Source organism: Danio aesculapii, chromosome 9, assembly GCF_903798145.1.
Source record: "Danio aesculapii chromosome 9, fDanAes4.1, whole genome shotgun sequence".
Taxonomy (NCBI): domain Eukaryota; kingdom Metazoa; phylum Chordata; class Actinopteri; order Cypriniformes; family Danionidae; genus Danio; species Danio aesculapii.
This window is the reverse complement of record NC_079443.1, coordinates 265,685-288,625: the sequence shown is the minus strand read 5'-3', so window position 1 is coordinate 288,625 and position 22,941 is coordinate 265,685. Positions and strand designations below refer to the sequence as shown.

General features: G+C 39.6%; 3 protein-coding genes and 1 long non-coding RNA gene across 5 annotated transcripts in view; 3 read left to right on the top strand and 1 right to left on the bottom strand.

Annotated features, from left to right (window-relative positions):
* si:dkey-11f4.7 (piezo-type mechanosensitive ion channel component 2) overlaps positions 1–1,694 on the top strand; it is a 64,171-nt gene extending 62,477 nt beyond the window's left edge. The window contains 2 exon segments of the mRNA XM_056466017.1: positions 864–1,083; positions 1,442–1,694. Coding sequence (XP_056321992.1) covers positions 864–1,083; positions 1,442–1,694 — 473 coding nt within the window.
* Positions 1,695–6,647: 4,953 nt separating this feature from the next.
* Positions 6,648–14,482, top strand: zgc:158320 (uncharacterized protein LOC780837 homolog). 2 transcript variants are annotated; one of them, XM_056464645.1, is made up of 5 exons: positions 6,648–6,954; positions 7,856–7,996; positions 8,290–8,714; positions 9,443–9,574; positions 14,399–14,482. In XM_056464645.1, the coding sequence occupies exons 1-4, from the start codon at positions 6,655–6,657 to the stop codon at positions 9,570–9,572; spliced, it is 996 nt and encodes a 331-aa protein (XP_056320620.1). In that variant the 5' UTR covers positions 6,648–6,654; the 3' UTR covers positions 9,573–9,574; positions 14,399–14,482. The 2 variants fall into 2 exon arrangements, with proteins under 2 accessions (XP_056320620.1, XP_056320621.1); XM_056464646.1 differs by lacking the exons at positions 9,443–9,574; positions 14,399–14,482 and having other exon boundaries at positions 8,290–8,983.
* Positions 9,409–22,941, bottom strand: part of bpifcl (BPI fold containing family C, like) — a 23,819-nt gene continuing 10,286 nt past the window's right edge. The window contains exons 5-16 of the mRNA XM_056464644.1: positions 17,416–17,568; positions 17,281–17,344; positions 17,137–17,197; positions 16,920–17,011; positions 16,556–16,732; positions 15,162–15,221; positions 14,390–14,557; positions 13,240–13,307; positions 11,359–11,401; positions 11,213–11,276; positions 10,683–10,759; positions 9,409–10,565 (exon numbers count right to left, since the gene is read on the bottom strand). Of these exons, the coding sequence (XP_056320619.1) occupies positions 10,509–10,565; positions 10,683–10,759; positions 11,213–11,276; positions 11,359–11,401; positions 13,240–13,307; positions 14,390–14,557; positions 15,162–15,221; positions 16,556–16,732; positions 16,920–17,011; positions 17,137–17,197; positions 17,281–17,344; positions 17,416–17,568 (1,084 nt within the window). The 3' untranslated portion in view covers positions 9,409–10,508. The remainder of the gene's footprint in view (positions 10,566–10,682; positions 10,760–11,212; positions 11,277–11,358; positions 11,402–13,239; positions 13,308–14,389; positions 14,558–15,161; positions 15,222–16,555; positions 16,733–16,919; positions 17,012–17,136; positions 17,198–17,280; positions 17,345–17,415; positions 17,569–22,941) is intronic.
* The window catches only part of LOC130234451 (uncharacterized), a 5,366-nt gene continuing 3,182 nt past the window's right edge, over positions 20,758–22,941 (top strand). Inside the window, exons 1-3 of the long non-coding RNA XR_008838317.1 lie at positions 20,758–20,842; positions 21,551–21,633; positions 22,537–22,705. This is a non-coding gene — a long non-coding RNA (uncharacterized LOC130234451). The remainder of the gene's footprint in view (positions 20,843–21,550; positions 21,634–22,536; positions 22,706–22,941) is intronic.

The following is a 22,941-nucleotide window of genomic DNA, read 5'->3' as shown; positions in this document are numbered from 1 at the left end:
AATGGCGTTCCCTTTGTAGTGCACTTTGAAAACATTGATGCCATTATGAAAGATGAAAGCTTTAGGTGACCTGTTATTTAAAAGAGGAATTTACATTACATCTCCAAAGCTTGTGAAAACAAAAGTATAAAGGGTGTGTTAATGCTTTTAATTTAAAGTATATAGGTTATATATACGTTTATATTAACCTATATTAACCTATATTAAACCTAAATATAGGTTTAATATAGATTATTTATTAAGAAATGTATCTGTACTGTATATGACATCGGCCTGTTGATTAGAACATTTCTGCAGTGGGTTCAATGTGTCAAATTGCAGACTAGTAGACTTTTTTTTAATAAAACAAAAAGTAAACAAAATCTTAATAACAATAATAATAATAATAGTAATAAATTAGAAATAATAATTATTATTAAGTAAGAGTTTTTTCTTTTCTTAATAAATAGCCTACTGTAAATTAGATTGGAATACGTGTTACTAAATATGTGCTGTTAACATATATTTCAGTTAATATGGAAAGCGAGTGCGTGTGTTAATATTGGATTTTTTAAATGCATGTGTGTGTGTGAAACAATATAATCTGCACAAACAATGATGGGCTTCTTCTCTACAGAAGTAGTTCCTCCAGCCCGTTTAGAGCATCATTATGGCCATTTGACGTTATAATTAACATGGTGCAAATGATGAATCTGTGACAGAGAATCTATTGTTTTGGGAAACACTCATCCCTACATCGTCTTTTCCCAAACCATGCATCGTACTATGATAGTTCAGCCATGAGTTACGTGGTTGTTTGGGAAACGCACCCTGACTAGTGAACCTGTGTGCTGATTGAGATGCTGTTTCTGTGAGTCCTCCAGAGTTCTCCAGCGAGCCCGGGAATGCAGATCTGCAGTTCCTGCGTCCACTGTCGGTGAGTCTGCAGCAGGGGAACCGCAGCTCCCCAGACAGCGCCCCCCAGTGGTGGATGGTGCAGGAGTGCTGGCCCGGACCTCCACCCGGCAGCTGCCGCAGCATAGAGATGGTGGTGTTCAATGATAAAGCCAGCCCGCCCAGCGTGGGCTTCCTGGCCGGATACGGGTGAGTCTCAGACATGCTGAAGACCACAACTTACATCAAATAATTCCTATTTTCAACAAGACTGAACACATTTAGGGTACAACTGGATTCCTTTGGGTTTTTAAACCACAAAAACTGTGTTGCTAAACACTCTGTCCACTTCAGCAGGTGTATCATGATAAAATCCCCCCTTTACTGTAGTGAGAGATGAGTGTTGTCCACTGAGTGAACACTGCTGAAATACTGCACACTGATGAGGGAACACCCAAATATCCACAGTGTGTGTGTGTGTGTGTGTGTGTGTGTGTGCATGCTATGAGATATATATATATATGGCATGAACATGTGATTAAACCTCTGGGTGCTGTTTCCTCTGCAGTATCGTGGGTCTGTACATGTCCGTGGTGCTGGTCATCGGTAAGTTCGTGCGGGAGTTCTTCACAGGGATATCTCGGTCCATCATGTACGAGGAGCTGCCGTGCGTGGACCGCGTGCTCAAACTCTGCAACGACATCTTCGTAGTGCGCGAGGCGGGAGAGATGGAGATGGAGGAGCAGATGTTCGAGAAGCTCATCTTCCTCTACCGCTCTCCCGAAACCATGATCAAGATGACCCACAACAAGAACGACTAGCTGTCAGCAGCGATGGGAAGTTCGGATCATTTTACAGACTCGGAGCTTTGAGTCTCTCAGCGAGACGAACGAATCTTTAATCATGTTAAATTATCCAAAATATCATTAGTTTGCTATGAGTTGCTTCCAAACGCATCTACTCCTAGCGCAGACCTTAATCACACCACAAACAAGTCAGAGCTAGAATGCTATAAGAGAGAAAATACTCGATTGTTTAGCAGCTCTTCAGTCTATGACAGGCATTGGCAAACTGGATCCTCGAGGGCCGGTGTCCCTGCAGAGTTTTGCTCCAACACTAATCAAACACACCTGAACACCCTAATTAGTGTCTTCAAGATCACTAGAAAGCTACAAGCAGGTGTGTTTGATTAGGGTTGGTGCAAAACTATGCAAGGACACCGGCCCTCCAGGATCGAGTTTGCCAATGCCTGGTCTATGATTAGCTCAGCTCAGCTCTTCTGACAGGTCTACAAGTTTGGTTCGTTAGTATTGTGACACTGACAGACTCGTATATGCTTCACCAATGCTCACAGTCTGAGCTGGAAACACACATATGTAATGTACTGTAATGTAATGTGTGTGTTTATATAGCACATGTATCATGCATGGCCATAAACCCAAGCGCTTCACAATCATGAGGGGGAGTCTCTTCACTCCACCACCAGTGTGCAGCTCCACATGGATGATACTCCGGCAGCCACAGGACAACAGCGCCAGTGCTTCACCACACACCAGCTGTAAGTGGAGCGGAGAGGCAGTGATAGAGCCAATTTAGTGCATTAGGATAATAGGGAGGCTATGATGGCTAAGATGGAGGGAATTTGGCCAGGATACCAGGGTTACACCCTTACTCTTTACCAGAAGTGCCATGGGATTATTAATGAGCACAGAGAGTCAGGAGCTCGGTTTAACGTCTCCAAAAGACGGCGCTCACTGACAGTATAGAGTCCCCTTCACTATACTGGGGCATTAGGACACACACAGACCACAGGTTGAGCGCCCCCTGCTGGCCTCACTAACACCACTTCCAACAGCAGCCTAGTGTTCCCATGTGGTCTCCCATGCAGACACTGACCAGACTCAGTCCTGCTGAGCTTCAGTGAGTAACCACTCTGGGGCTGCAGGGTGATATGACTGTGGCAAGTGATTAGTTCTCATGTTTTTGAATCGTTTCTGTTCAGCATGTAAAAAGACGAACAACTCAAACTGAGGACTCAAGCAATGAATCAAATCTGTTTCTGGCTCTGACTGCATACGAGTGGCTTCTGTCTTTCACTTAATGAATAAACTCAAACCGAGGACTCCAGAGATGAACAGATCAAATCTGTTTCCGCTTGGAGAACTGATATTTGCCTTCTGTCTTTCATGTGATGAACACCTGCGCAAATACGAATGAACGAATCACTCCCTGAGAGGACTCATCGCTCCCGAGTCACATTGAAGATTGGTTCAAAATAAACGAATCAATCAAGAATGACCCATCACTAGCTCTGAATCAGGACATTACTGCAACCTCTGCACATCCAGAGTCTCGTTTATAAACGTTGCGTACGCACTAAACTGAGGTGGAAACTTTTGACGTGAAGGTCGTGATTATAAAACCTGATCTTTACAGGAGAATGTGCACAGCTGTCTATAAATACAAATGATAGAAGTATAGAAGATATAAGATATTCAACATTACCCTCCTCTTGACTTATGGGTCGAAAATGACCATTTTAACAGCAGAAAAACAAACTACATTTTTGGTGACCGTTCCTAAAATGAGCTCAACATTAGAAAAAATTCCAATAGTATCTGGATGCAGCCTTTATGATGCAAGCTGAGATTGCATCACTCAGCGATGCAATGTCAGACACAATGGAGCAAGTGACGTCACTGTGAGGGGTGGGGTTAGAGGTGGGTTTAGGTGAGCCCATTAAAAAGCATTGGATGCGGCTCAGATTGCATCTGCACCAGGTCTGCATCCAGACCCCTCTCAAAAATTCTGTCATTTTCTTATTTCATGACAGCTGAACACATTTAGGGTACAACGGATGTCATTTTTACACCACAAAAACTACTGGCACACTCTACAACACACACACTCACACACACACACACACGCACACACACACACACACACACACACACACACACATGATTCTTCTGCATGACCTTAATTTACTTTAGCTTATAAATACTGTCTTGCTAAACACTCTTTCCACTTCAGCAGATGCTTTAATCATGATGAAACACCCGCTTTACTGTAGTGAGAGATGAGTGTTGTCCACTGAGTGAACACTGCTGAAATACTGCACACTGTTGAGGGAAAACCCAAACATTCACAGAGTGTGTGATGAAGATTAGCTTGTTTTTCATGCTGAATAGATTTGAGGATTGACATTAAACTGATGTGCTTTAGTTAGAGCTTTAGTGAAGGCATGTGTTAAGACAACAGGAGGGTTAAATGTTGAATTAATTGAATGACCACATGAGCCATTCATGAATAAATGACTATTGTAATGCATTCACTTTTAGGCCGATTTCTATGCAAAGTTTCATAAATGAGACCCCACATCTCAGGACTACACCGAATATAATCAATGTCTGCTTTAAGGCAACAACCTGAATGTCTTTTATAACAGTTCCTGAAGCCACAAACTGCATTAAACTGAAAGAAGTGCTCCTGAACGATAGAGGCTGGGTGAATATTCTTCTGTTCACATCAATTTATTTATCTTTAGATATCTCATTTACATTCATACAATGCACGAGGACTTGTCTTTAATATTTACATGAGCTCTTTTTCAAGTTGATTGTTGTAAAGGATTGTGCACATCGAGACTCTTTTAGCTTGCAGGTATGGCATGTGGAAGTGATGTGGAAGAACTTTGCATTATCACTTCTTATTCCTTGTGCTGGGTTCAGACTAGGTACGCTCCATTAAACTTCAAATTGTGCAGTTAGAAACTGGGCAAATTAAAAATATGCTCATTAGAAACACGTCCATTTAGCAAGAACTATATATTTATACTTACCGTATGTCTCAAACATTTCTACACTTGCATGAGGTTGTGTTTCAGGCAGCTCGAATAGGCAAAACTTTCACTGAGCTTCAATGGTGACGTTTTATTCTGTATTTATATGTCACCTGGAGTACAGGTTATGACCTGTGCATATTCATTCATTCATTTACATTTACATTTACATTTACATTTAGTCATTTAGCAGACGCTTTTATCCAAAGCGACTTACAAATGAGGACAAGGAAGCAATTTACACAACTATAAGAGCAGCAGTGAACAAGTGCTATAGACAAGTTTCAGGTGTGTAAAGTCTAAGAAGCAAAGCATTAGTAAAAATACATTCACTTTCCTTTCAGCTTAGTCTCTTTATTAATCTGGGGTCGCCACAGCGGGATGAACCGCCAACTTATGCAGCATATGTTTTACACAGCGGATGCCCTTCCAGCTGCAAACCATCACTGGGAAAGGACCTGTGTATATTATATAAATATAATAGGATGTATTGATGGAATTATTATGGCTCTTTATTTGTGCTTTGACACAATCTTCACTGTACAGAGCGCTATATAAATAAAGATGAATTGAACTGAACGTGTGTTCATGCAGAGTTTCTAATCTGTTTTCACATTCAGATTCACACGGCTGTCATACTGCTAGATTTGATCGCATATATGCACAGGGGTTGGAGAGTGTGTTGTCGGTGCTCTGTCTGCATGTGCTCCTCCTCACTGATCTTCAGTCCAGCAGTAGAGCAGAGTGTGAAGGCTTCATCAGCAGAGGAACAGCACAGTTCTGCTGAAAATACTGCACACAAGGAAATAGCAGAGCTCAGAAGAGGATTGATTGTTGGTGCGCGTCTCGCTGGGGATTCTGTGACCAAGACAGCAAGCAAGTGTGTGTGCTGATTAATAGCTGCGGTGTCCAGAGTAATGTCAGCAAACCACCAAGAAGAAGAACCACATCCAACAGGAGGAGCTGTGGATGCCAGAGGAAGCTGTCTGAAAGGAATGTCCAGCTGATAACCCCAAAGGATCCAAAAAACATAGTGTTTTTGTGCTCAAAGTCAACAAGTTTTAGTTCAGCGCAACATTAACTAGTATTTTGAGGTGGATAACCACTAGGTTAAATTAAATCCTTCATTCATTAAGTCCTGCAGCAAATGATCAATATTGTTTAAAAAAAAATACGAACAAACTAAGAAGAGGAAACCGTTTTCATTTCAGCAAAACACAGTCTCCATGTGCTGAATTATTCTCAGAGGTTTTGATCTGTGCAGACCCTGGATGCCTGAAATTGTTGCTGAACCTTAAGCTTTAAATCTTTTGTCTTCTAAATGCACATTTTAGATTAGAAAAATCTCAATTTATGCATGTCATGATTTAAATTGAATAAAATAAAAACACTAGTGTAATTTTTTGTGTACTGTAGAGTTTTTATTTATATAAACAAATGACCCAATGTTGTAGTTTTCTACAACTATAATTATACTACATACACAACATTTTCCTGTAGCGTAAACTAAAAATACTACACATTACAGTTTATCAGTACACTATGGTCAATATGCTGGAGCATTCATTAACAGAGTAGTAAACACTATAATATATACAGTATAACACACTTTACTTTATGGCTCAAAACACTACAGTAGGCTATAAGACATGTGAACTAGTATTTTCCTTTCATGTTCTCAAAGTCAGCAGGTTTTAGTCCAACAGTGCAACTAGTGTTTTAGTAGTCTAAATGATGTTTAATCACCGGTTACATTAATATATTCAGTAATTATAAATTAATAAATCATAATAAAAAGATAATAATAAAGTAAATCCTTTGTCCAGCAGATGGAGGTAAAGCATCTACCAAACGCTCCAAAACAACTAAGAAGAAGAATGACGAAAGAGGAAACAGAACACAAGTGTTTTCATTTCAGCAAATTTCCAGATATATTCGCCATGGTTCTGAACTGTGCTTATCCCGGATGCCTGAATCTTTTCAAGAAAGAGAGACTGCGCTCGAACTCCTCATCGCACGGCGGAAAGCTGACCTTCCACCGCTTCCCGACGCTGGAGCCCGGCCGGCTGCTGCTGTGGCGGGCGGCGCTCGGGATGGACCCGGACACACCCATGAGGAGCCTGCGGGTCTGGAGGATCTGCAGTGAACACTTCTCCCCGGAGGACTTCAGAGCCGTTAACGGGAATAAAGTCCTGCTCAAAGCTTCAGCGGTGCCCAGGGTTTACCTCAGACCGGCTCCGGTATGTGTGGGGAGGAAACGGTTGATGGTAACAGGCTGGAAAATGACCAGCTAAAACCAGCTTGACCACCTAGCCAGGCTGGGAGCCCAGCCAAAACCAGCTATGTCCAGCTTAAACCAGGCTGGTCAAGCTGGTTTAAGCTGGATTTAGCTGGTCATTTTCCAGCCTGACCAGCTAAGACCAGGCTGGAAATGGCTGGAAACCAGCCTGGAAATGGCCAAAACCCCTCTAAAACCAGGCTGGTCAACCAGCTAAAACCAGCCAACCAGCCTAGGCTGGTTTAAGCTGGATTTTTCAGCAGGGCATGGTGTTGAAATGGTGTCGAAATCTGAGTCCCCTCCTGTGAAAACATGTTCTGATGAAGCTACAATTAAACAATTTAGCAAAATTACTCTATATGATTACTCTGAAAACCTTCCCCACTGAAAAAACAGCTTGGCTGGTTTTAGCTGGTCGACCAGCCTGGTTTTAGAGGGGTTTAGGCCATTTTCAGCCTGGTCTTAGCTGGTTAGGCTGAAAAAATGACCAGCTAAAACCAGCTTGACCAGCCTGGTTTAAGTTAGTTGGTTGGACATAGTTGGTTTCGGCTGGGCTCCCAGCCTGGCTAGGCTGGTAAAGCTGGTTTTAGCTGGTCATCTCCCAGCCTGACCAGCTAGGACCAGGCTGGAAATGGCTGGAAACCAGCCTGGAAATGGCCTCTAAAACCAGTCTGGTCCACCAGCTAAAACCATCCAACCAGCCTAGGCTGGTTTAAGCTGTATTTTTCAGCAGGGTTTATATACTAATGTACTCTAAAGTGTGCCAGATCTCCTCTGTTAACTATAAAACATGTGAAAGGGTGCATATAAGATCGTGTGTTGCTGTATTTGTGCATCTGATGAGACTCTGTGTTAAACTGCAGGGCAGTCGTGCTGAATCTGCACAACCAACACAAGACTGTAAAGAAGAGGAGACAGAGTTTCAAGTTTCAGAAGCTGAAGGTGTTTCACAGTCCAGGCCAGAGGTGCATCACACCTACACAGCTGCACAGTCCATGCATTTGGTATGTAAACACAACACACATAAAATTGTCTTTATGTCTCGGTTTGTGGTTCTTTATCTTCATATTTTAACTTCATTTTGACTCATTATTTCTAAAAACAAGTCAGTATTTTTTTGCATGTCTAGAAAATGCGTCTTGATTTATATTAATGTTGTTTCCTCACATTTGTTCATGTTTGTGAAGTGCTTTGAGTTGCATGTGTGCAGGAACATGTATTGTTATTGTTAGTAGTAGTAACAGTCAGTAGGAAATCATTTTGTTGTAGTGTTTTACATTAGTATTGTCTACTTCAGGATGAACCATCAAAGCGAGAAGAGCATCCCGAAGGAAGACCTGACCTGAATATCATCAAACTCCCATCATATTCACCGTCAGCGAAGGATCAAGTTGGTGTCTCACACACTTCAAGTCTTGCTCCACACACACATTCAGCATCAGCAGGATCATCAGAGAAGCTGGTGCTGAAGGAAAGGCAGTGGATTGTGAACGAGTCGAGCGTGATGGATCTGTTCAGGAGATGTCAGCAGTGCGGCGCTCTCATCACCGACACCAGAACTGTGATTTCCGGCTGCCTCCTGCGGGTGTACTGGGAATGTGCTCAGAGACACATCGGCCAGTGGAACTCCTGTGCCGGCATACAGGCGCTACTGTCCAACCTGTGCCAGAAAGTGCTGGAGCCGCCCAGGCACAGCGCAGAGATCAGACTAGGCATGAGACGGTAACCCAAGGTTTCAAGATTCACAGCGGTTTTGAGTAAACATCCTCTGCTCTACCGTTTCAAGGAATATGCACAGTTGAAAATGTCCAAATCATCAGCGCACTGCCACTTTAAATCCTGAAGGACTCATTTAATCTTCATCTTAGTCTTCATCAGGTGTAGATACGTGCGGCTGCAGCTGAGAGGATGCTCACTTTGGCTGACGTTCACTGAAGTCTCTCTTCATTTGCATAAAGTAGATTTAAATAAACACATACCTTTCTAAGGCAGTCTGGTATTGTCAGGATCACTGTGTGATGATGAGCATTTATTAATTTAATTTAAAGTCCCCATGAAATCAAAACTCACCATGTTGATGTTGTTAGCTCACATTGCTAGTTTTGTGGTGAACGATTCATCTGTGCGTATCGTTAAGACAAAAATAAATAGTTAGCCCCTCTAATCTTTAAATGAAATCTGAAAGTGTGTTTCCTGTTTGTTTCAGTTCAATTCTCAGATTATGTATATATTTTAGGATTTGGGCGGGACTAACATAACCACGCCCCTCTTGCTGTCACTTTGACAACAAACAGAAAAGGAGGAGGAGTCTGTTAGGTTCTAGTAACTCTCCCCAAACCCTTTTCCCCATCCGTCAGAATGAAACGCCTACTTTACTACATCCAATCAGCTCGCAGTAGAAAAAACAAGCCACGCCCACTGTTTTCTCATTTAATATTCCATTTCTCTAGGAACTGCAGCACAATACAGGGGGGAAAAAGCAGTCACAGCTTCCGGTTCATGCAGACTTTAAACACTGGATACAAGCTCAAGATGTCGACAAACAGGTCATTTCTAAAACCTTCAGCTATTCTGTCATGAAGGTAAGAGAAAGGCAGTTTTTTAATTTGTGCATTTTCACATGTAGAACTAAACCTTGCTTTTCTAGAACAGATACTTTCCGTCCTCTCAGTCTGTGTGAATTTTAGTGTCACCTAAATAATGAAAGACTCTACACGCACGTCCTACTGATTTCCTAGGTGTTTCGCTGAGGGATCATTAAGGATATTGATGCAGCAATGCTGTAAACTATTAAAGGCGTTCATGAATATATGATGTGCCGGTGTGTGATGGACTGAAGACAGTTCCTTTCAAACATGGCACGACACAAAACAAAACATGATTGGTTAGCCAAATAACACAGTCGACCATTCAAAGCAGCCAAAGTTACCTAAATTACCTTTAGTCTGAGCTCTGGCTATGCGAGACTACATTATGCGTGATCGCTCCGCTCAGTGCTGTTTTTGTTTAATCAGATGCAAGTAATGGCACAGAAATCTTTGACTTTCGATTTGTTTTCTTTTATATAAAAATTGTAATCTAAACTGGGAATCGATGAAATTGATAAGGGCAATCAGAATTGATAACGTTCAAATGATACCCAGAACTAGTCGCTGGAAAGAGGAACTATAGTCAGTTATCCCTAGGTAATTTGGAGATGTGTCAGGTAACAGTAAGGGATGAGATGGGGGAGTTGAATCAAAACAAAGCCGTGTGCTCACAAAACAAGACACAACAACACAGCCAATTACAGCAGTTCAGTCATTCTCCCTCAGTTTAGTCCCTTATTCATCAGCGGAATGAACCGCCAACTATTCCAGCATATGTTTTATGCAGTGGATGCCCTTCCAGCAGCAACCCAGCACTGGGAAACGTATAAGCAGGTTGTTCACACAAAACATGACAACACAAAAGCATGTGGCTAATGAATGACAGAGTTCTGCCGAGCACTTGTAGTTTGTGTTGACATTTTAGCCGTTATAGAGCATTCAGCCCATCAGGGAGTCTGATGTCGGTAAAGATGACCACAAAGCCCTGAAAGAAAGTGAGCAAATCAAACAATTTAACACTGCGATTGTGTCGCTCTCCAACAAGTTTGTAACGAAAACAAAAAAGCAATGAAAAACATGAGCATTCATTAAAAATACTCACATTTCTGATAAGCAGTTGAGAGTTACTCAAACTAAATCCCTGCAGCGTGGGCAAGAGAAAGCCGGACCTCAGGCGAGCTAAGACAAGATATTCATAAAGAGTTAGCTAACAGATAAGTACCAGATTTTCCCCTAAAAATATTGAAGAAATAAATACACAAGATAACCCTACTGAAAAAAACTGCTTAAACCAGCCCAGGCTGGTTGGCTGGTTTTAGCTGGTCGACCAGCCTGGTTTTAGAGGGGTTTTGGCCATTTCCAGCCTGGTTTTAGCTGGTCAGGCTGGGAGATGACCAGCTTGACAAGCCTAGCTAGGCTGGGAGCCCAGTCAAAACCAGCTATGTCCAGCTTAAACCAGGCTGGTCAACCAGCTAAAACCAGCCAACCAGCCTGGGCTAGTTTAAGCTGGATTTTTCAGCAGGGAAAGCAAAGTCTATAGTTTTCAAAATTCGCTTTACTCAGTTGCAAGGGAATTTACAAAATGCTGAATAATTTAAATAATGGAGAGAGTTTATAATTAGAAGTGTTCACCGTTTAGCTGTGGCAGGATAATTGTGTTGACGGCGATCACTAACACTTGCTCTATTGTGTCGGTCTGTACATATTGAAGAATTGAGAGTAAAACATCAGTGATAGTGAACATTTGATATGAATCCTAACAGGTTATTAAATCTCACCTTGAAATCTCCAATCTCAGATGATCCGACAGTCAGTGTTATACTTGGAGCAGCATTTATGAGAAAAGAAGAGGAAGAGTTTCAGTAATCTAGAACTTTTTTTTTCTTGCCGTTACTTCAGTGAAAAGGCTCTGTCTGTCAGATAACCATTCTCTGTGTTTTTGGCCTGCTGTTTACACTAAAGGGGAAATACATTACAGTGGAAGTCTATTAACAAAGACATCTGTACAAATGTGTGTGTTTCAGCTTAAAGACGCAGTGAGTAATTTTCTCCACTAGAGGGTTTATATTCACAACAAACAAATGTGTATTTTCTTAACACAAAGAATTCTGACCCAACCATAAGAAGTTCTGGAACAAACATATATGCCACAAATAAAGCCACAGTATGTTATACTCTCCACTAGAGGGCGTGTATTCACAACAAACAAAGGTGTATTTTGATGACTCTGTGAGAATCATGGAAGTTCATCCTATTCAGGACTCCTGTGGAAATCATGTTGATGATGAGTAAAGTATACTTATTATCATCATGGTAGTCTGATGCAGAGTAAAGGTCGTTGCACACTGAAGTTTGAAATATTCATTAATGCATTTTCAAATCCCAAAAATTCATCACACAAACACACCTTGCACACTGAGTCCGATGCATATTTATTAATCTATTGCAAAATAATTTGTAAAACAATTCAAAATGGAGTCTTGAAGTAATGAAGATTAATCAAATCCAATAATATATATATATTTTTATGACAGATCAAATTTTCGAAGGAAGTGTCTCAATACAATTGACACAACGTGAGGTCAAATATATTATTTTAACGTACGAAAATTACAGATAAACATTTCGTATTCAGTGTGCAATAACCTTTAGACTGAATGAAGTAAAACGAGAAAATGCTGAAGACAACTGCAATGCAGCACTAAAGCAGCAGAGCTTTTATTATGCCACAGTCCAGCACTTTTGGTTCTTCAGCTCGTGGTCACGTGGAGAAGAAGCAGTGCTGTTTTATCAGACCAAACATATTCTAGGCTTCTGTTGTAATGCTGCTCTGGGCTGTCCAATAAAACACATCACATATTAAAATATGCCTATTCTCTAGATTCGCGAACATTATTACAAACACGTTGGTGTAGTGTAAGGACATAAGCCAGCAAAATCTTTAACACCGCTCTAGTGGTTTTATTTAGTGGATATTTTAGTGAAAAAATCGTACATATTGTGACTTTAATGATAGCCTTTACCTGCACTAACAGCTAGGCCTCACATCGAGAACAGTTAAAATACTGTGTGTCTGCAGGTCTTACAAAGTACTAAAAGTTGATCAATCAAAGTAGACAAATTTAAGGCTCTTAAAAATTTCTTAAATGTTATTTTACAAGGTGTTAAATTTAGTTTCAGTATGCTAAAGTTTGCCTGAATTTAATCTGAACATTGGGAGACTGGGGTATTTTATGAAATTGCTAAAATCCTGCTAGATTTGACGTCACGCTGCTTTGTTTACTGCAGGCAACACCATTATTCCTGCTGTTGTAGACACCCCTTGCTGGATTTGAGCTTTTATTCAGTATATGAATAACGTTCTAGTTTAGGATTCGTTTCTTAATCAGTAAATTAGTAAATATATTTTAATTTAAAATGTTGCCAGTGTTACTAGTTGAAAGCTAAAGTGGCCACGAGGTCTTAATGTATGAAAAGAGTCTTCAAAGGTATTCAATTTCACTCTCTGATTTCTGCATATAGCCTCAAATATGATATTTGGACTCTGATCTTTAACTGTTTAATCATTAACTGCTTTATTTGGATGCCCATTCTTAAATCCAGTCCTAAAAGTCCTTAAATTTCTATTTTCATGTATGAACTAAATAAACAGTACTCACTTGTTCACTTTGAAAGCTCCGGTCAGTTTTTTATTGCTAATCTGAGCGGTTGCGCTGAATCTGCTGTCCTGCAGGGGGAGTGAGAGAGCAACACTGCAGATTAGCAGCTATCTATCGTTTATCAATAATAATAATAACAACAATAATAAAAGTATTTTATATAGCGCCTTTAAAAGTTACTTTCTCACAGCGCTTTACAAACAAATCAAGACAACATACATAAAAGATACGACAATGATGACAGATAAAAACTGATAACAGAAAAGCAGGGGTGTCAAACACAGCTCTGCACTGTTTAGTTCCAACCCAACTCCAGAGAACTTATCTGCAGGTTTCAAACAAGCTTGAAGGACTCCTTTAGTTTGATAAGGGCTGGAACTAAACTGTGCAGAGCTGTGGCTCTCCAGGAGCTGAGTTTTGACACCTGTGATTTAAAGCAATCCTAAACAAAAAAGGTTTTATTATCAACTTAAAGGATCAACGGCTGTCCCGTTCACACCAAGCATGATAAATATAACCATAAATATATATATTTGTATCTACACAGTCAAAGATAGGAATGTTTATTACTTTACTCTTTTTCATTCAGCATTACCACCTCGTATGTATCCAGCAGAAGGACTGGCGAATCTTTATTTAAAAGTATTGATCTAATTCAATTAATTTAGCCATCGCAGTCAGTGTAGAGGAATGAAGACAAACTATTTTACCAAGCATTTCCAGAGGAAACACAAAGATGAAACCAGCACTACTGGACAGCTGAGCTATATTTTCTACATCAGTTTGCTATAGTCTGGCTTGCATAACATGTGTATTATCATTATTTCCCAGTGCTATAACCAATAGTTTTCTAGATAGTCATTAAAGATCTCATTAAAGCTTCTCCACAGTGTCGTCTGTAGTTTTCGATTGCACGAGCCCTTTATATTTCAATGGATTCTGAGTGGCTCTCTGTGTTTTATTATTCGTTAGCTGAGAAATAATCCACTCTGAAAGTGACTTCAATGATATTGTTTCTCTATATCTTTATCATTATAGCTGTGGGTTGAACTCTGCTCTGGTTTTACATTCAGAACAATGGTTTATTGCTATCTTTGTAGCTTGTGAACGGGCGTTTACACATCTCTCTGAAAGATCCTTATTTTCTCACCACATCCAGAGTGAAAAGAGGCACCAGACCGCCATCAGCTTTAACAGCGGAGAACTTTGCTGCCATCTTCACATGAATGTTTATGATGCCTGAAGCGAAGGAGAACAGCGGCATGTCGCTGGCGTATAACAACACCTGCATCTTCATGTCGGGGTATAATGTGCGCAGCTGACCAGGGGGAAAGCACAGCATTCATCAGGATGAACACTTCAGAATTACATCAGTATTTATTCCATAGCTAGACATTATGGGATCTTGATAACCTGTAAAAGCTCTTAAAAGTGTGTGTTCTGCACATGTGTAATAGTGTGCAGTGCTATATTGTGTGTGTTGGTGTTGTATATTACACTACAGAAGCCTTGTAGTAAACTGCAGCTCATTCTCTGTTCTCTTACACTCTTATTTCTCTACATATTATATCACTTAGATTATTTCAAACCACTAAAATGTCAATAAAAGTCTCTTAGTTAAACTGTAGAGTTGAATTTACATCATCAGAAGTGGACAGAGCAGAGATCAACATCCCATAATGCAATTCACCACCGCAAATAAACACACAACACACACTAAACATGTTCATTAGCAGATATTGTTTACAGTGTAGTTTTAACTTGTCTATAACTTCGCTAATGACCATGAAATAATCAGCAGCTTCACCTTGAGTGGTTCTTTACCTCCACATAATGCAAATATAATCCTTTACACACAGCCCACCATTGATTATTCCTTACATAAATACATTCCCAACATGCACACACACACACACACTGACCTGTGGGATGAAGACCCCAAACTGGCTGGTGTTCAGATGGAGCGGGGAACGCTTCGGTATCTTCAACACATAAATCGAGATGAATGAGTGATTTAACGCACGCCTGCAGTTTCACACAGTTCCTCATATACAGAGGTGCACCTTGCTTGTTTACTCTGGTTTTCCTAGGAGTACCTGGAGATGTTGCTCAGTCCTCAGCTATCCTTTATGCTCTCATATTCATATATAAAATTACCCAATTTCTACAATATTTAAAAACATATATGTTGGGTATGTTTATATAAAAACATATATACTTGCTTCCTGTTGATTTTAGACTACATTTTAAGATTTTAGTCTATGGGCTCTATTTTAATGATCGAAGTGCAAAGTCTAAAGCTCATGGGGCAAAAGCTTTAAGAGCATGTCTGAATCCACTTTTGCTAGTTTAAGGATGGATAAATTCGCTCTGTGCCCCGGTGTATGGTATAACAGGGTTGAGCTTATTCTTTTAATGAGTTCTGGGTGTGTTTTGAGCATTAAACCAATCAGAGTCTCGTCTCTCATTCCCTTTAAGAGTCAGTTGCGTTACTCCATGGTGCATTTGCTATTTACATGGCGGACTTTGTAAGTGTAAAAACTGAACGCTTCACTAGAGAGAAAACAGTTAAACAGAGCATCTGCAGCAGCGCGAGGATAAAGAACCAGCCTCCTCCATTCAGCCTCTTTACTTTCTCTTTACTTTACTTTTCCTCTTTACTCCTTTACTTTGGTGGAGTGAGGAAACGGTGGAAACTCTCTCCACTGAACACATCCATTAGCCCACATATTTAATTTCCTTTGTTAAGCACAAAGATTTGTGTCAAAACTATTTCTAAATTCAGCTCTAATCTCCAGCAGAGGAATAAATGAACAACAATAATGAAGTGGGGTCAAAACACTGAGTTATATCCAAACACACGTCCTGTTCTGATGCCCCATATGGTGATGCAGACGTCTCCACAACCCCACAGGAGGACAAATCTACTCTTGTTTTTATTAAAACAAATATAAATCTGCAGATAATCAATAATACTGCTGATAATAATAACATTATACAGATGCAGATGGTCATGAATAAACTGAAAAAGCCCTCTGAGGTGAAGAAGGCATGGAGGCAGTGCTGTTTATATTGATGTAGGAAGTGTCCATCAGTTGTACCCTTCAGAATGTAGTTTTGAACCCCTCAATTTGAGCACTTGAAATGTGTTTCGTTTAGAGCGCATTGTTTATTGTAATCTTTGCACCCGTGTACCAGTTATGTGCACCCCTGCATATACACACATTAGTAAAGATATATAAAACACTCTTCCAGTGCAGATGTGCATGCGTGTCTTAATGTTTTTAAAGGGAGCAGCTACTCCATATCTCCTCACCATGTCATCTGTGATGTTGGTCTGGAGAGCCCCAGATCTAAGATACGCAAACGCTGCAGAGTTGACCGTAAACTGAGATGCAGCCAGTGAAAGCATGTGTTTGTCTGAGTACTGAAGGTCAAACGCACCGGCGGAGAATGGAGGTTCAGATGGAGAACACCTGCTGTAAAACTCAGCCTGTCAACAGAAGAGCAAGCAACATCACTGGCAGGACTATCCTGCTACCCACTGTGCCACCCGAATGCCTCTTATACAAATTAATTAATCTACTTGGAGACTAAATATATAGAGAAAATCAAAGTTAATAGCTGTATTCTTGTGTCACATGGCTATAAAAGATCATGAGTGTTAAAAGCGTCCTTACCTTAACCTCTAATCTGCAGCTCTGATTGGTCACAGCCGGGGCGGAGGTGAGAGGAACGCTCAGATAAACATACTTATCCACAAGTATGTTCACTAAAACACACGTTTCAGCATCAATAATCCAAACACTACTCTATAAAATGCTCCTACAAATAGTTTGCATTGTGCTAAACAGATCATGCTGTGTGTGTGTGTGTGTGTGTGTGTGTGTTCATCACCAGTTCTTTCCTGCAGAATTGTCTCCATTTTATTGACTGCTTGTTGGATTGCTGGACAAATCTATTAGAAAGACAATATGAGGAATTTGAGAAGTAGCAGATATACGGTGATGAACTGGTCACTCTGTTGAAGAATACACCAACCTTCTGACGTATCATGTCTGAGGTCTTTCTACTGAAATAATCTTCAAATAGCTGGAAGATGTAGCTGCGGAAGAGCACAGTGATTATGATGGCAGACAGTCCCTGTCGTCTCTCACCTCATGCTCTGTTCTTTACCTTGCTCCTCCGTGAAACTGAATGTAGACATTTCCTACATCATTACTGCAGGAGTCGGTGCTGACGGAGAGGTGACCGTCTTTATCCCCGACCCGCAGGACCACACGGATGTATATATTGTAGACCTCCACATCAAATGAGCCGCTGTCTGTGCTGCAGTCAGAGAACAGACGTAAGCATTGCTTATAAACACAGTGACTTTAGCTTTGAACGTTCATTTAGATATTAAAGTGAGGACTCTCTGTGCTTAGAAATATTGTATGTATGGCTTCACCACTGTCTGCTCTCCACCAATCAGCTGGTGTGCGGTCAGCACTGTTTGGCTGTTAATAAGGAGCTGAAGATGACAAAGGCTGTTTCTCGATACCCAGAATGCAGAGATTGGCTATATAAGAGAAGACCGCCAGAACACAGAACGAGTCCGGTGAGAAACAAGACGCTGCATTCTTCATGATGGTCACATGACACAAACCCAACCCAGACTCATTCTGAAAATGAAGTCCGTCGACGTTTCTGGAGACCTCGAATTACGTCCCGGGAGGTACGTATTTTTGCAGTTTTTATTTTCGTGAATCCACGAGAGGCCGCTCTGTGCGCTTTTTTAGATCTCAGATTTCTCTCGCGAGTGCCGTTCGCGCCCGCTGTTCACACGTTAACCCACCAGAGGCCGCTGTCGACTGACCGCCTGTCTGACTGACTGACTGGCCGACTGTCAAGTTGACTGTGCATTTGTCTCTATGAAGTTCAGGGCAACATTAAGAGTGCACTGTAAAAAATAAACGTTATTTTACAGGTAATTGTCTGTATTTTTTTACAGAATTTTTCAGTTTTTTCATTATACAGTGAATACCTGTTGTTTTACAGATATGTTCTGTAATAAAAAAATCTTACATTAAATTTACAGTTATTGCTTGTATTTTGGTATTACATTCTTTTTCTGTTTTTTAAAGGAAATGTTCTGTATTTTAAGAGAGTAACACGTAATTTTACGTTAATATTTACAGATTATTCCTGTAAAAATAAACTGTAAAAAATAAATGTTATTTTACAGATAATTGTCTGTATTTTTTTACAGAATTTTCCTGTTTTTTCATTATACGGTGAAATATATATTTTTACAGATATTTTCTGTATTTAAAAATTCCAACATTTAATTTACAGATAATTGTTAGTATTTTGGTATTACATGTTTTTTCAGGTGGCGCAGTGGGTAGCACAATCGCCTCACAAGAAGGTCGCTGGTTCGAACCTCAGCATGAGTCAGTTGGCATTTGCATGTTCTCCCCATGTTGGCGTGGGTTTCCTCCGGGTGCTCCGGTTTCCCCCACAGTACAAAGACATGCGGTACAGGTGAATTGGGTAGGCTAAATTGTCCGTAGTGTATGTGTGTGAATGAGTGTGTATGGATGTTTCCCAGTGATGGGTTGCAGCTGAACGGGCATCCGCTGTGTAAAACATATGCTGGATAAGTTGACAGTTAATTCCGCTGTGGCGACCCCTGATTATTAAAGGGACTAAGCCGAAGAGAAAATGAATGAATGAATGAATGTTTTTTCAGTTTTTTTAATTAAATTTTCTGTATTTTCAGAGAGTAATGTGTAATTTGACTTTAATATTTACTGATTATTCCTGTAAAAATAGGTTAACAAAAATCGAACCACATTTAAAGTGATTTTAGTACCATTGAAGATATAATCATCCCTTACAGAAATGTCACATGATTTTGCATGTGAAGTTTCACTTGACTACATGTGCATGTGAAATTGCACATATTATTCATTCATTTTCTTTTCGGCTTAGTCCCTTTATTAATCTGGGGTTGCCACAGCGGAATAAACCATCAACTTATCCAGCATGTGTTTTAAGCAGCAGATGCCCTTCCAGCTGCAACCCATCACTGGGAACACCCATACACACTCATTCACACACATACACTATTGACAATTTAGCCTACCCAATTCACCTATAGCGCATGTCTTTGGACTGTGTGGGAAACGGTGCACCCGAAGGAAACCCACGCTAACACGGGGAGAACATGCAAACTCCACACAGAAATTACCACTGACCCAGCCGAGACTCGAACCAGTGACCTTCTTGCTGTGAGGCGACAGTGCTACCCACTGCGCCTTGCACATATCTGTTTTTGCTAATAAACTTTTCAAATTCTATTTAGAAGATGACTAGTTTACCATAAGAAAATACCTGAAAATAAGTACAAAAACAAGTACAGTAGCTTATAGTAGTCCAATTATCACACCATTGGCAAATTAGACTGTACAGCACTACAATGCACAAGTGGAGTAAAGTTGCAGTTTACCTTTTTTATAGTTGTACTTTAATGTACTGAAAATTAAACTGGCGTTGAACTTTCAATTCAATATGTAGTAATGTAGTTGAACTGTATACTACATTATATTGCAATTTTGCAGTAGCAAATATTTTTACTGCAGTTATTCTTTATACTGCTATTGTTCCACAGTTGTACTGCAGTTTTACTTCAGTTTACTGCAGTTATTTTTTTAAGGGTTTGTTATATTGTTTTGTAAAGTATGAAATCTAAAAGTAACACCAATAGCACCAAGATGTTGAGGTTTACAAATAAATAAGTAAAAAACTTGTAGCATAGTGGGCTGAAAATACACATGAATGTCTTTTTTAATGTGAATGTTGAATCTTGCAAAATGTGAACATGCAATTTGTATACAATAGCTCATTCAAATAAATATTTGTAAACAAGGTTGACAAGCAGTTGCTGAATAAATTGTAGCAAAGCTGCTAAAATGCAATATGGTGAGCATGTTGGAATGAGTTTCATGTGCTCCACATGTTATAACATGGGTTAGACTATTTGTCCAACTTTAACTGCCAGCTGTTCACAGGATAACGTGTCATCTCGAACAAGTCTCCATGTGGTCACATGAATTTCATGCGTGGTCACATGTGATGATTATGTGGATAAACGTGATTTTTCTGTAACCTGTTAAAGTGAAGATTAATTGAAGTTATAAATGTCAAATAATAGCCTAGTATTTTAGGCCACATACTGTACAGTACATGCACTGTAAAATACAAAAAAAATGCTCATTTTAATTATTATATTCATTTTCTATAATATGTATGATGTATGCTATTATATTATTTTTCTCCTAGTGACTAATCACACATATTACTTGTGTATGCATGTTATGACCTGTAAATATTTTTTCTAATCAATCTTTACAGTTACAAGTCAACAAAAAGTTAACTAAACATTACATGGCCTACTTCTGTGTTCGTAACACGATTAGCATAGCAATCATTTTACGACATCAGAACACGACTGAAAGGTGGCAGTCCTGAACACGGGAAGAAAGCGCGCCATCTGAACGGAGACGCGGCCGCGCAAATTTACTTCTCTGCTGTGAAGAGGAAACTCCACATCTGTGAGGTAACGCCAAAAGCTTGACTCTAAAGTACCTATCGACGTATTCAAATATACAACTGTCAAAGTGTACGTTTTGATAGACAAGGCGAGTAATGTAGGACATACGTTATGTTTGCTAAGTAACGTTAAGGTTGCAGCTGAGTTTTAGCTTCAAATTCAACGTTGGCGAATAAAATAATTCCTAATTGCCTAATTTAAAACTTATGCTTCTGTTGTTTTCTGTGGCCGTGTTTTTGACACACAAGTTAGCTGGTTAACTAGGCTAACATTAAAGATTTGCTTAAAATAATAGCAATATGCCACATTAACCTTACGTTACTTCGTTGAGCTTTTTAACGACCAAGATACCGTCTAAAGTGTTATAAAAGATAATGGTTTGGTTTAAAACAAGTCAGCGTTGAGTCTGGCATAAATTGAACGTAAATTAGTTGATATAAAGCTGAAATGCAACGGGGGAAATAGTCACTCATACTGTGCTATTATAGTCACATTTGTAAGGGGAAAACATTAACGTTACAAGCTGCATTTCATTTCAGAAAAGGTTAACTATACTACAAATTTCACAGAATTTTTCATAAAGATTACAGGCATTTGACTTTTCTGTATAAAATGGGAGTTTGTGAGATTTCAGTGATTTGTCTTTAGTTATACTTGGATAATTTTTACATAGCAAGCATTTGCAAACTTCTGTCTCTTTTTTTTCACCCTCAGTTGTTTGATTCAAGAATTTAAACGTGAAACTACCTGAAGCAAGAAGGCATTTTCAAGCTCAAATATATCTCTATTACACTGAAGTGAGTATGCAACATGGCAAGTGTTTTAAAAACTTTCACATGTCCTATATGTGGCATTGCTTCAAAAACACTGAAAGGGTATGTTAATCACCAACAGTTACACAAAAATGAAGCTCATAGTGAATATGCCTGTTGTGTAGCTGGTTGCAAATCAAGATTCACAAAGTACAATTGCTTTAAAAGTCATTTTGCGCCACCATAGACAGTCATCCATATTGCAGTGGGAAACAGTACAGGGTCCACTGATATGTCAAAATCCACTTTGTCAGAAAGTGCAATGATCTTAAAGATCTCTTAGATCATTTAAAATCACGTTTCGAAGAAAGATTGCCCATTTAAAATGTGTGGCAAAACCTTTTCATTGAGGTCCTCCTTTACTGATCACCTCTCTAAATATCATAAAAATGCTACATCTTTACAGGTGTCAGATGTGTATTTTGTTCATTCTGTGCAGAGTGAGTCACTTGATGTTGCTCAAAATGCACCAGAGGTAAGAATTGATGAGCCAGAGAATATCCTGTGCCCACCTGATATGATATGAGGACTTTATCTCGGTTTTATATGAAGTTATAAGCCAAATACCTTATACCTTCCTCCACTATTCAAATGATTGTGGAACAAATTGACAGTCTTAACTCTGTGTGCCACCAGTATGTAGTTGATCTACTTCAAGGTGCTCTGCAAGCAAATACTCAGTTGCGTGAGTCGGGAATTAAAGATGTTGTGTCAAGTTTAAGTGACAGGTAAATTAAATCTTGCTGGGGTTTCTAGTAAACCATAAAAATTTATATTTTTTACTATTATTATTTCTTCATCAGGGTAGTTAACTGAAAAGGAGAAATAGCCATGTAAGCACTGTTGTAATTTTAAAATTTGACCAATGTGTGTGTTTGTGTAATGTAGGGAATTCTCCCCTGACAGCTGGACGCTTTATGATTGCTGTGGATCAGACCATTGTGAACGATGGTGTCACAAATTGTGGTGATGCCCTTCTGATGATGTTTGTGACCTACTACAGTCTCAACATCAGTTATCCATTGGAAGTTGGTGTAACTCTGGAGTTCATGCAAAGGTAAGCCTTCAAAGTGTAACTACAAAATAGATGCTTGGTAGGGAAAATGTGTTTATATATGTGACGAATATATAAAATGATAAACTTTATTTACGAATCGGCTCATTTAATTAATGGACTTTAAATAACACAAGAATAGTCCATATTTAAAAAAAGCTATTTAATGGTAAATTCCTTACAACATATAATACATTTATGAAGTTTAAGGAGCAACTTCACACAAGCTCTTCTGGCAA

Bases quoted from the DNA above. Each gene is read 5' to 3' on its own strand.
- zgc:158320 (XM_056464645.1), top strand. From the start codon at position 6,655: ATGGTTCTGAACTGTGCTTATCCCGGATGCCTGAATCTTTTCAAGAAA. The intron at 7,997-8,289 runs GTATGTAAACAC...TGTCTACTTCAG, and splicing joins CTGCACAGTCCATGCATTTG to GATGAACCATCAAAGCGAGA. The intron at 8,715-9,442 runs GTAACCCAAGGT...CCATTTCTCTAG, and splicing joins ATCAGACTAGGCATGAGACG to GAACTGCAGCACAATACAGG.